This window comes from Ascidiella aspersa, chromosome 4 (assembly GCF_963924565.1).
Source record: "Ascidiella aspersa chromosome 4, kaAscAspe10.2, whole genome shotgun sequence".
NCBI lineage: Eukaryota > Metazoa > Chordata > Ascidiacea > Phlebobranchia > Ascidiidae > Ascidiella > Ascidiella aspersa.
Window position 1 is genome coordinate 16,478,090 of NC_139450.1, and position 13,488 is coordinate 16,491,577.

The 13,488-nt window shown below is 36.2% G+C and overlaps 1 protein-coding gene across 1 annotated transcript; it reads left to right on the forward strand.

Moving 5' to 3' along the window:
• The first annotated feature begins 4,955 nt into the window (after positions 1-4,955).
• LOC146148390 (protoporphyrinogen oxidase-like) lies at positions 4,956-9,687 on the forward strand. The gene is made up of 8 exons (XM_083387487.1): positions 4,956-5,125; positions 5,310-5,425; positions 6,085-6,237; positions 6,996-7,166; positions 7,346-7,601; positions 7,827-8,160; positions 8,909-9,106; positions 9,376-9,687. Exons 1-8 carry the CDS (start codon positions 4,957-4,959, stop codon positions 9,536-9,538), a joined length of 1,560 nt encoding a protein of 519 aa, XP_083243613.1. The 5' UTR covers position 4,956; the 3' UTR covers positions 9,539-9,687.
• The last annotated feature ends 3,801 nt before the right edge of the window (positions 9,688-13,488 follow it).

Consider the following 13,488-nt stretch of genomic DNA (forward strand, 5'->3'; position numbering starts at 1 on the left):
CTGTGCTGCCACCTAGTGACAAGTATTTTATAATATAGGGTACGCTAAGAGTTCCGCTAGGCGTCGCACCATGCATATAAGGGTTTCGTTTTGCTTTCGCTGTACAGAAAAAGGTTGGCTCTTTCTGACGGTGTGTTCATCATTAGGGTAGACCCATCACAACGACAACTACACAATTCTAAATTCGGGCAAAAAGCCGAAATATTGTGGTAGGATTGTAGACTTGCGCACGTCAATGCAATTTCGTATGCTAGGCGGCCGTAGATATTCCAGCAAAATTAACCTCAAAGAGTGGACTCCGTGAAGAAAGGCTAATGCCCTAAGCACTCATAGTTACGTTTTAGGAATAGAATAAGGCTACCCAAAGACTCGAACAGAGTTTCTGTGCTGCCACCTAGTGACAAGTATTTTATAATATAGGGTACGCTAAGAGTTCCGCTAGGCGTCGCACCATGCATATAGGGGTTTCATTTTGCTCTCGCTCTACAGAATAGGGATGACTCTTTCTGACGGTGTGTTCATCATTAGGGTAGAGTAGACCCAGCACAACGGCAACTACACAAATCTAAATTCGGGCAAAATGCAAACATAAATGACCGTGAACCTGCAATAAAATACGCCAGGTGTCGCCACTTGCAAGATTAATACCCCCTGTACAAATTTGTGGTAGGATTCTAGACCAGCGCCTTAGTCGCATTTTGCTCCAATTTAATGAATTAGAAAACTAGAATTATCTAGTCCAAGTCTGGTAGTAAGTACTGGATTTTGGTTTATGCTATCATTCGGAACTTGAGATGAAATGTGTCTAGCATTATCGAAAACACAACCACGCATTTCAAGACTTGCTTCGGAGATCTAGCAGGAGAAAACACATTAAAAAATCGGCGCTCTATCGATTTGGTATCTAGAAAGTAATGCTAAAAAACGCTCTACAAGTACCACAACGCATTTTATTTGAGTTAGGATGCGGATTAGCGTTTGGGATTAGGTGGGTCACGAATTATTATTAATAAATATAACAATACTTGACCCACCCACACCCTAACTCAGGGGTGTCCAACTCAAACATGCCGGCGTGCCAATTTTTATCTGATAACTTCTTCCCGTGCCAAAGTTTCGTAACCAAACCAATTCTTTTTAATCATAAAAGCGCTTTTTACCAAAACTAAGAACGTTTATTTAAACTTGAAATAAAAACTGTCTAGTAGAAATGCGCATCACCACATCAAAGTGTCTCTCGGGGAGTTGACTTATGTTTCTTCACACCAAGCTATATAATATTATGTGAATGCTAGCCTCCACACAGTATAATGTTACAAGTAATTGTTGGTTGTCGTGATTGCCGCCGCGATTGTTTTATATTGATTACCAAACAATGGAAATTGGCTGTATAACAAACTTAGTATTTTCTGACAATTGGCTGAATAACAAATTGAGCTTTTTTGGCAATTGGCTAAATAACAATTTTAGTATTTTTTGGGGAGGGCTTGCGTGCCATTTTTTATTAGGTCGCGTGCCACATTTGGCACGCGTGCCTCTTGTTGGACACCCCTGCCCTAACTCAAATAACGTTCGTTGCGGCATGCGGTATTTATAGACCGTTTTCTACGTTACTTTCTACGTACCAAATAAAAGTGATAAACTGGATTAATAAAAAGAACTCATCACAGATATTACACTAGAAAAACGTGAGTGGTCCGCGACTATTTGTAAGCAACAAAAGAGGGCCACGGGTAGAAAACGGTTGAGAACCACTGAATTAGGCTATATCGTCTAATCAGAGTCTACTGTGACAGATGCTATTAACAGTTTTGGCCTGTTGAGAAAAACAAACACATAATCCAGATTTCATGTTTTTGTAACCACTAACATTTACACTTTTCTAAAAAAACACAAACAGTCATAGCCGAAACAACTACTCGCAAAATATTTCAATGGCAAAACCCCGCTCAGACGCGGATTAAAAATTTCTACATGGGTGGAGCAAAGAGATTTTAACCAAAAATGTGATTTAAATAGTTTACGTAACAAAGTGGCGTCACAAAGTTAAGCCAAACGTGACCTCACAAAAGTGGATATACATGTGACGTCTTGGATATAATCTCAATACAAAAGCTAAATTTCAAAAAGTTTATTGATATCGCTTAAGGAGTGATAGCTTTCATTTTGGAGGTCACCATAAGCGGCACGACGCTTTGTAGGTAAACGAGTTTTTTTAAGGGCCAAGACTGGCGGGAACTAATAGGTCGCTCGAAAAACTTGCTTGAAATAAAAAAAAAATAAATTATGAAATTACACCGGGAATTTCCCAATTTAAAAATTTATTGTAGGAAATAAATATAAGGCTCACAATAAGTTTTTGAACTGTTACCCGTCCGCAAATGTTTAGGTTTAGACCTTCAGGAACCCTCTCGGCAACCTTTTCTAAATTTAGTTAAATTTGTTTTTCAAATTGCAGTATGTCTTTTCCATTTTTAAATTCTAAAGGTGCTTTTTGAGAAAAGACAAATTGTTTTAAAAATTTTATTTTATTCTGCATTAAACATTTCGATAAAAACCAAACATCAGCTAATTCAGCTTGTGACATGATGCATAAGCCACTGTAGAAAGAATGGCAAATGCACTTGCGAGTTTTTTTTGTTGTCAAACCAGCAGTAAAAACATGGAAATGCACCTAAGGCCTAAGGGCGCTCTTTCACTATTGTACGTAAAAATTAATAAAAAAAATTTTGGCGCTGGTCTAGAATCCTACCACAACGAAACACCATTTGGGTTAGGGCACAGGTTAGCGTTTGGGTTAAGGTGGGTCAAGTATTATTATTAAATTAGGAATATAATATTACTTGACCCACCCACACCCAAACGCTAACCCGCATCCTAACTCAAATTCTGTGCGTTGATTTTAGAACTGTGGTAGGATTCTAGACCAGCGCCAAAATTTTAAGCGGTATTATTATTTATTTTTTTTGCATAATTTTTCACGTACAATAGTGAAAGAGCGCCGGCCTAAGTACCTGGGCGAAGTTGGCGCGCTGGATTGGTTTTGGGCAATATCTCCAAATGTTGTGACGATGCAAGTTGAAATTTCTACACAATCCTTATATTGCTTACATCTTTCCAGCAATAACACTTTTAGCGAAAAATATTAATATTCAATTTTATTGGAGATATCGCCCAAAACCAATTCAGCGCGCCAACTTTGCCCAGGTGGCCAAAGTCTTATGTAAATTAAACAACCAGGATGCACAAATTTTGTCCTTTGGTGGCTCATTCATAATTATAAAAATGGATCGGTTACGGTAACGTACTTTGAATTTAAAAGTTAAGTAACGGGCCAGTCTGGAAAGTATGGCACATTTCGACGAGATCTCGCGTAGGGTTCCTCTTTTTCCCGGATGTTTTCACTCCTGGGAGACGGGATTGAAAAATGAAAATTCCCGGAAATCCCGGTAATCCTGATGAAATTTTCGTGTCCTAATTACGTCGTTATGATGTTTAAAATTACTTTATATTATCTCCATACATTTAATTAAGCTAATTTATGTTCTGTAGTATCGTTGCTGCAATCTTACAAGAACTACTCGTAATAAAGGCTGCACCCTTATTTGTTTTTAGTTATAAAACAAGCACATGCAGGGCGCATTTTTAATGGTAAAATAAATTTAATTAGGTTTTTTCTGCTGGTAAGCGCAAATGAAGCAACTCAGGCAACGACTTTCCTAGGTTTGGTATTTTTTTTCCTTTATATTAGTCAAAAATGACATTTTTTTGAAGTTTTGCTATGTTGCCAAATAACCGGAAAAAAAATTTCCTGGGATTCGGGATGGTAATTTTGTAGCAAATCCCGGGAATTTCCTGTCGAAACATTTCTGGAGAGCCCCCTAATCTCGCGGGTGAACGGATGAAAAAATCTGTGTGACCGGGTGCAACAAAGGTCAAAAACGTGCACCTCGGGGCACTTTTCAATTTCCGGGTGCACTTCATTTTGCTATGCATTCTGTATTGCATACATTGCACTGTAAGCGTATGGCGCACAAACGTTTTACATATTTTAGATGCAGTTCAGATTTTTTTCAGGGTGCACTTTAAAAAGGTTAAAAAAAACTCACAGGTGCACTTACCATACTTTCCACAGTGGGTAACGGGTTGCCAGGCAAATAGCCTCGAGGTTCCATCAAATCGAAATCTTCCATACTTTTTATCAGGGCTGCGGAGTGAGTTTGAAACAGCTGATTCTGATTCCATCTCCAACCAAATTTGCAGATTTCCGTTGAGATTTCATATAACTTATACACCCACAATAAGTGTTTGGAAAATATTCTATGTATACAACCAACTGTTTTATGCACAATTAGAGTCTTTTCACAACTTAACATCCAATATTAACTAATTTAAAATTTGTAGATATGCAATTAACAAAATAGGGTGTGTACACAAATTGTGTAAAAGTAAATCTCTGGTATGCACCTGGCATAGAAAGAAAACTCATCCTGTGTCCCCAAACATTTTGGTACCTATGTTCTTTAAATTAAATTAAATTATCAATGTTGTATTTTTTCATGATTCAATCCCCTTCATCCCCATCAGTTAATTGTATGGCTTAATAATCCTAAAAAAATCATAAGTACAAGTTACTAATTCAGCTACTGCAATGTCATATGGTAATTTCTCATTAAACCTATTATGTAACATATTGCAATATAAATTAGAATATTTACACTATCTTTCTTGTAAAAAAACTAAACAAAGTAAGTTAGTATCCTAAAAAGATTTTTGATTAAAATTTATTTTAAGAGCTAAATATTTCTGTTGACTTATATAACAGTTTCATTATGTTCCAATAGGGTGCTTGTACATGTATTGGAGATGCTATTTCCTTCCCAAAGTTTTTCTGTATAAAACGTTTCGTAAAAATGTATTTAAATGTATTCCAACATGTTTTCCAGGGTATTCATAATGAAACTTGTTGTGTGTGGTGGAGGTATAGGTGGTTTGTCAGCAGCATATTATGCCAGTACACTACTAGCCAGATGTTCATCAAAGAAGTGTAAAATCATTGTTATTGAAAGAAACAAAAATGTTGGTGGCTGGATGAAAACAAATGTTGAAAGTGCATCACGTTCTGGTTTGTACTTTGTGTTAAACATAATGTTTTAAAAGACAAAAAAGTGTTTCCTGTGTTAACCACAGCTTTAAACATTCTAAAAAAATTAATTTTTGAGTGATATACCAATGACTTTACTAATTTATTTTTTTCATGTTAAAAGATGAATGGCCCTTTGGCTGACCAATTTTAAAACTTAAAACAGATTACTTTGGGCCTGTGAATGAGCTAGGGCCAAGAAGTGTCAGAACTGCTGGCATTGTTGGCAACAACACTTTGCAACTTGTATCAGATCTTGGAATGGAAGACGAAATACTGCCGGTAAGCTTTTTTTGTTCCAATGTTTAATATGTATATTGCTTGTTCAGTTAAAGCAGGGTTCTTAATTTTTTTTACCGTGGACCTCTAAAATTTTTTTAGCTTCGCATGGACCAGTGTAGGCAACAATTTTTTAGAGATGATGTCATACATTTATGTCATAATACAAACAGGCATCAGAAATTTGCTGTTTCCGGCCCAAAAACTGGGAAATGAAATTAAGTCTAAGTATATAGTGAAACAACGTTTTATTTTTAACTATAGCCTACTCTTTTAAAAAATGTAGATTGCTTAAATTTATGCAATAATAGTTCAACTAGACCTTCATGGACCCCCTAAAACTAGTTCAAGTAACCCAAGGGGTCCATGGACCCCAGTTTAAGAACCCAAGGGGTCCATGGACCCCAGTTTAAGCATTTCCAAATAGGCCCTTACATAAATCACTGGACCGGAAAATAATATATAATCCCAAACAAAACAGTTTAAGACTAGTAGTCTATTATCTTTGATCCACACTTCTAACAACTTTTTGTACTGTTACTTGGTTCACTGGTAAAATCTAAATTACTTTCAATTCTTCTAGATTTGACAAGCTTAAACTGCTTTTATTTTAAATTACTGTTTTTATTAATGTCTAAACAAAATCTTGTATCTTGTTATAGATTTTCAGGTCACATTTGGTTGCCAAGAAAAGGCTTATCTTTGTAAACAAACAGCTACATGAGCTGCCAAGCAGTTTCTTATCTGCATGCAAAAGGCAAACTCCATTTTCTCAATCTCTTATGAAAAGTATTATTCCTGGATTGTTTACAAAAGTGCATATGTTTATTTTACAACTTTTTTATCCCTGTGTTCAAGTAACTATTTCTAACTTAATGATCCTAATGATTTTACCAAACATAATTTGAAGCTTAATTATTATTTTAAAAAGTTAGATTAATTTAAATTATTTGTAAGATTTAAAAAACACTGCTGTTATTTTTGTGGTTAAGCTGAAAAACAATTTGCAAATTACAGAAATTACAAAACCTAAAAGTGAGCTCAACAGAAATCTTCATTTGGTGTTCACTTTTATTCCACCTTCTAAAAATTAAGTCAAGCTGATCACATGGCTGCACTTTTCTTTTCTTTGACTTCAAAATAATTCACTTAATTTGCAAATGCTAAAAAAAGTTACCAGTCACAAAAAGTGGTCATTTTAAGTGTTGTGCTTATCTTGACCACCCCTTGTATGTTTTATCAGCTAGTAGATTGAATAAAACTAATTTGGACATTTTATATTGCATTTACACCAGATTTTTAATTATCTTTTGCAGGGGTCACCAAACTACCACCCATTGGTTAAATCCAGCCTATCCAAAATTTTAAAATACAGTACAATTTAATAAAGCTTACTATATGTTTGGATACTAATTTGTTAGGTTTCCTTTGTTTAATAGTAATTAAATCAAAAGGTCAATACAAAATTCAAATCCGGCCTGTGATCTTAAAACCTAACATGTATTCTCACTTTTATCAAAAAAGTTTGGCAAACCCTAATATATTGCAGAAATCTTGATTTTATTATATGCAGGTTCCTTCCAGTTATGAAACAATGCATGAAATAACAAGTGTGCGATTTGGTGATGAAGTGGCTGATTATCTGGTTGATGCTTTTACGAGAGGGGTGTTTGCTGCAGATGTCAGGCAACTCAGTATGAAAGCAGCTTTTCCCCCAGTTTGGAAACAACTTAGACCGAAAAATGTAATTATTTTCAATCCACAATAATTTAATATGGGTGTTTGCCCTTCAGATGTGACACATATGTTTTTTGCTGTTAATTTTATGTTTGCAAGTCATTGTGGAGAATAATTTTTTTGTAAATTTTTTTTAAGGCCTAGGATTAAGTACACTTTAACTGGTATATAGATTTTTTATTAAAGACAGAAATGCCAAGAAGGCCTACCCTAGAAAATGCCAGTGCGTTCAACAAAACCTTACTTGCCGATCCTTTATTAAAACGATCTAAAGAAGAAAAGTGGACTCAGTGGGCTATGAAGCAAGGTTTTTCCCACTTTACCAATCATATGGCAAGTAAATTGCAAGAACAACACAATGTCGAAATTCGTTGCAATTCGGAAGTGCAATCGTTCTCTGTACAAAAGGATGGAATGCTATCAGTGGAAACCATGTCAACAGGTTAGAAAGTTGCTTGATAGATATTCTTTTTGTTGCAACACTTAGACTTTTCTTTTCGCCTCTCCCGTAGTTGTAATAAATCAGTGTAGAAATTAATGTTTATCATTAAATCGTGATTCAATGGAAAAACCATTACTGTTGTAAATTGAAAATATTTTATTTAAAAAAAAAAGAATCGCTTCTCTTACAATTTCACCTGGATAAATTTATCGCCGTTCATTTCAGGTTGCCCGAAAAAAAGTTTAACCATTGACAGCGTCGATCACGTGATCTCCGCTCTCCCATCCCACGCGCTCAGTCGTGTCTTGCGAAAGACAAGCTCGACATCCGCGAAACCGTCAAACGACCCCCTCTCTGATAGCAGCTACCCTTACTTGATGCTCGGGCAAATGCTTAACCACATACGCTGGGTGGACGTGGCAGTTGCAAATCTCGAGTATGAGGGCAGTCCTGCCAACAACCTACCGCGCCTAGGATTCGGTCACCTGGTACCTTCCGTTGAACCGTCAAGAGTGCTCGGTGTTGTTTACGACTCGTGTGCATTTCCCCAACATGACAGGTGCGATATTATATACCTAAATATTACCTGTTTCCAGCCGGCTTGTAGAATCTTACCAGCCTTCTGGTGACAAGTATTTTCAGCTCAAATTCTTAGTTTTTTTTTTGGTCGCATCCATGAAGGTAAATGCTGTGTTCGCCCAATGAATTTATAAACCTTGCCATATTTAGGCGATAAACAAGGGAATAATAAAGCAAAAGCCATCCAACAAAAGTAAAATATTTTGAATAGGCGCAAAAGGAACATAACAGAGATTCGCATATTGCTAGAAAAAACGGTATTCATAGTCTACTCTAATTTAATAGAATTTATACTTTCCCGAGGTTTTATGAGTCACTTAGCGCAACATGACATAGTATGCAAATTATAGTTTAAACAATAAAATAACTTCTTTTCATGGTATGCATTGTGCGTTCGGGCTGAATAGATCAAAGTTTGCCCAGCGTGAATTTATTTCCATTAACGTTGGTAAATAAGAAACAAATATAATATAATATAGGGTAGAGGCCTGGTGCACCCTGGATCCGCCCCTGTCAATATCATACTTGTATTCGTTCTATTTAACTGGGATTGATTCCTATAACGGAATGTTCATATTATACATATACATATCCGTGCTATCAAAAATATATGAGATTGACCACGTGTGAAAACAATCACGAGATTGTCGCGGCACCCCGGTTGAGACTGCACTACTCTAACACTAGAACCTAACCAACTTATGCTGTATTGCTTACCCCTATATTAGACTGGGTTCGCCATCGACTCGACTCACCTGCATGATGGGAGGTTCTTGGTTCCGCGAACTGTTCGGGGACCCCGATTCTGTGCGCCATGAGAGCCTTGAAGAAGCCGCCGTCGAAAGCGTGGCGGAACAGCTGGGGATTTCCCGTCTCCCATCGTCGGTCGCAGTCAACGTACACCGAAAATGCATTCCGACCTACAGGTGGGCGATCACTGTCAAATCTTTGTTAAAATTTGTTTACCGGGCGTAAGCTTTTGGCGGGTCATTGCCCTGTTAATTTATTTATTTACTAGACATTTTGATTTCTTGGATAGCGATATTTTCCGAAAGCATTACAAGAATTCGTTTGTTCTCTAACCGTTTCGATTTTGTTTCTCTCATAAGAAATGAGTACCGCAGCACTGGATAAACATTGCACTTTGAAATATTTAATGTTCAATGTATACAAGTTTAGTGTGTTTATTTCCAAGGGTCGGTCACACAGATCTTGTTGAAAGCTGCGAGGATTTAATCGCTAAACACAAGATTCCAATCTCGCTAGTGGGCGCATCGTACTGGGGAGTCAGCATCAACGATTGCATCTTTAACAGTCGACTGGCAGTCAACAAGTTTTTGGACACTGTTGCGTCATAATTCGTTACCAAGAGGCTTTTTATGTTTTACAACACTGTGCAATTAACAAAACGAGAACTCATGTTATTACTCATAGTATTTATAAATATATATAATATAACATCATAATAATATTGATTAAAGACGCGTAATGTACTGATCGGCATGTATACTTAGTAGCACAATCCTTTTAAATTTTGAACGTTGAGATACATCGGACAACGCTTTCCCGATACATAATAACGTGAGACGATTTAAGGCAATTTTTTTAGTAAGCGGATCTGGTTTCTGTAGCAAAATTGAACAATAAAATCAGCATTTAATACTATTCGGATAAAGAGATAATTTTTCTAATTTAATGGGTTTAAAAAAATACATTTTAGGAAATATAAAATTGTATAAGACGTTTTCGAAAAACTAGTGTAAAATATACACTACGTAATCGAATAAATCTGGCATGTCAAAGGGTTACTAAACAGCCGGGTGCTAAGCTGTATGGAATAAATAAGTCCACTTCCAGTCCCTGCATGATCTTTGCAATAGAAATTATTTCCTAAAAATTGAGTTCAACCAACCCGTTTTTGTCTAATTTACAAAATGCAAATTAGCTTCCAACAAATATAGAACAGTAATGTGAAATAAACCCTGGAAATAAGTATACCGTACCACAGGATCAGCTAGTCCACTGTGTTCGGTCTGAGGATAACAGAAGATACGGCACGCCAGAGAAAAACAAAAAAGTAGAATCGTTAAACCCTGATATTTCAAATTATAACGTGTTAAGTAATAAAAGTAATCCTACATTGTACTGAAGCAGATGCTGGCCAGGGGTGCCCCCGAAAAACTATATTGTTTTACCAACTTTATTTTTACTGCCTTTTTGTTTGCTTTAAGGAAATCTATTCAGCCCAAACACTCCATGCATAGTATGGCACCTTGCGCCGTGTGAACTTATGCACTATAAAGTGCAATTTTTATTCAGATAAACTACAAAAGCTGTTATTTTGAGCAATATGCGAATCTCTTTTACGTACTTAATGCGTCACGTATCATTTTATATTGAAATTTTTCGAATTAAACAAAATAAACATTTTTCTACTGGATTTAGCTGCAATTTAGTATTTTGTTGATTGATAGTTTTGTGACGTAACTTTTTGACGTCATCCTTGAAAATTTCCTTGCCCGACCATACAAAAATCATTGATCCGCGGTGAAAATAAATTTAAACATGACGTCACAAACTTGGCGTAGCAAAATTACATGTAAACTTTATGTCATACAGAAGTAATCTTAAGACCATTAAACATTTCGTTTATTTCTTATATAATTAATATTGGTTAAGTTGCAAAACTGAGTGTGCGATGGGGCGTTTTTGGCCTAAAACGACTTCTTTGAAAAGTACAGTTTTGGGACATGACCAACTGACCCCCTTTATCTCCGACCTTTCTTCATACTGGTCAAATATGTGTTAAAAAAGTATATATCGTTTGTGATGAAATAAGTATTCTATGTAAGCCAGGATGTAGACTTTTTTAATTCTGGAGAAGACCTAAAAGAGAAAGATGTGGATTTCAAATTTCACAGAAAAAACCCAAACAATAAAAATTATTTTGTCAAACCACAGGTTTACGTTAACCACGCTGTGGAAAATTATTGTGTACCATTGGATGTCAAATGGCCGGTATAAAAATGCCCTATAAACGTATAAACGTAAAAATATACAACATTTTTCATGGTTTGTTTATAAATTAAAATCTTTGGACCCTAACTGTCGAAGACAACAAATTTATTACGTAAAGATGCGTTTTGACCTACGACGAAATCATAGCGGTTAAATTGGACTTGTAAAAGTTTAATAGCGCAATTAAGATGGTTGCTGCTCGGCCGTGTAAGTCAAGGCCATGATTAACGCGTTCTTCGTACTCTGGAATTACAAGTAGGCTAGTCTGTAAATCTCAAGTCGGTTTGCAAAACAAGTCTTCAACCAACAGGACCAAAAGTGTACGGTATTCTTGATGAAAAGCCGTTTTGTTTCAAATAAATCATAATCAAAGCATATTTTTTTGCAAATTAAATTTTATTTAAAGCAGAGGTGTCAAATTCAAATCCTACTAAGGGCTGCATGATAAAATTTGAGTGCATGAGCTGGCCGCGTCAACAAAGATGAGCAAACTGATTTATATAGATTTATTCTATCTGTATAATGGCTAATTTATAGTGTTAAAATAAATTAAAGACAGAATACCATAGGCGTGGTTTACTGTTGTGGTTGACTTATGTGAGTGTGTTGTAGGTAAAGGGCAGTCTGAATACCGCATGTTTCACACGCCTACTTATAGTGGTGTAATGACTTAAGTCAATGATTTGAGTTAAGTGTACTTACGTCACTGTTTTCAAATGACATAACTTGACTTGAATCGTTTCTGTACAATGTCGTAACTCGAATAAAGTACCGTATGTTAGACATATCACTTAACTTGGTCTTAAGTCGACTTGTTTACAACTCTAAAACTATAGGCTAAATCGAATTCCTCAACTAAAAAATACTTTTAGGTTTAATTGATGAAAGTTAAATTGTAGGCTAATCCCACAAATAGTGATGCGCGAACAGGTTATAGGCTCAAACTCTTGACAAACAATTGTTTACAAGCCTTGATACTATTGCCTTCCATTAAGCACAGAGTAGGACAACTTATCTATATGCCAAGTAGAAATAAGCCAAATATAAGCTATTTTATTAAAAAACTTTTGCAGTCAATTTTTAACCTAAAAAAATTCGTTTGATTAATGACGTAAAACTTGCAATAAATTACTGAGTAATAAACGTTGTCACCGGATTGATCGGTGTACAAACAATTTATTGTTAGGATATTTTATTTATGGTAGGTTTACTTTGTAACCTTTGATTAGGCCTACTTGTTTTCAGTGGTGCGCGGCTAAAAACACTACTTCAAAAGTTACAAAAATGGGTAAACCAGCTTGATTTAAATTTTATACCCGTGCCAGAATTATAACACCTACCTAGAATAAGCTACAAAGTTTAGTATTTCCGACAAAGAGTGCATTGCGTGAATTTCTAACCGAAGTGTAGGCCGAATTGCGCCATGCTTAAAACGTTTACATACATTTCTATAGCTTTTATTTTTTTACAGGCCTTGAAAATATATATAATAAACAAAAAAAATACTTTTTATGTTACTTCGTATTTTCAGGGCAAAATACACCGGCCATAACTATCGTGGAGCTCTTGGCGAAACAACCACGTGCCTTTGTTTATGTCTGACGTCACAGCAGACGACAACGCCAGCGGAGCGGAAACCAACTTTGTCTTTCGAAGGCCTTTTGCTGCTGTTCATGTCGTTTGCGATTTCATTGCGCCACAGCTTGCGTGGCTTTCCACGTACTCTTTGTTGACTTAGGAGTGCTGTTTATTAAGAGTGCCTGCGTTATGTTCTTACGCTCTCCTCGAACTATATTTACTACAGTTGCTAAGGTTGAAAAACAAAACACAGGCACTGCTGTTAAGCCTAATTGGCTCTTGGGTTGTATTGGGTTGTACCAAAGCATCTCTACCCTTTTGTCAATGAAAATTAAAACATTAATAAATACCAGTAGAGAGCAAAACTTGGAATATTTTGATAGGCTTTAGAACTTATTATTTCATTTTAAACCATGACAAAACAAAGTGACAGTTAAGTGGTATTAAGTCCATGTGTTCGTAGTCGACAACATTACAAATCCCAAGCATATTATTGTGGCTGCGGAAAAACAAAAGTGTATGGCTAAGCATCAGCTATTTTGCTTAATGCCCTTCAGGCGCTGGCGAAGCAATACACGGTCGCAATGGTAGCACCTCATCTGTCTTAAGATTAATGCTGATGCTGGACGAGTCAGTTCGATCGGCGATGGCTCCTGTCACATATGCGCTGCTGACGAAAACGTCGGTGGTGCAATTGTGGTGTTTGAGGCTG

Excerpts from the sequence above, each read along its gene's own strand:
- LOC146148390 (XM_083387487.1), top strand. The coding sequence starts at position 4,957 with ATGAAACTTGTTGTGTGTGGTGGAGGTATAGGTGGTTTGTCAGCAGCA. Across the intron at positions 8,161-8,908 it reads GCATTTCCCCAACATGACAG|ACTGGGTTCGCCATCGACTC; the intron begins GTGCGATATTAT and ends CCCCTATATTAG. Across the intron at positions 9,107-9,375 it reads AAATGCATTCCGACCTACAG|GGTCGGTCACACAGATCTTG; the intron begins GTGGGCGATCAC and ends TTTATTTCCAAG.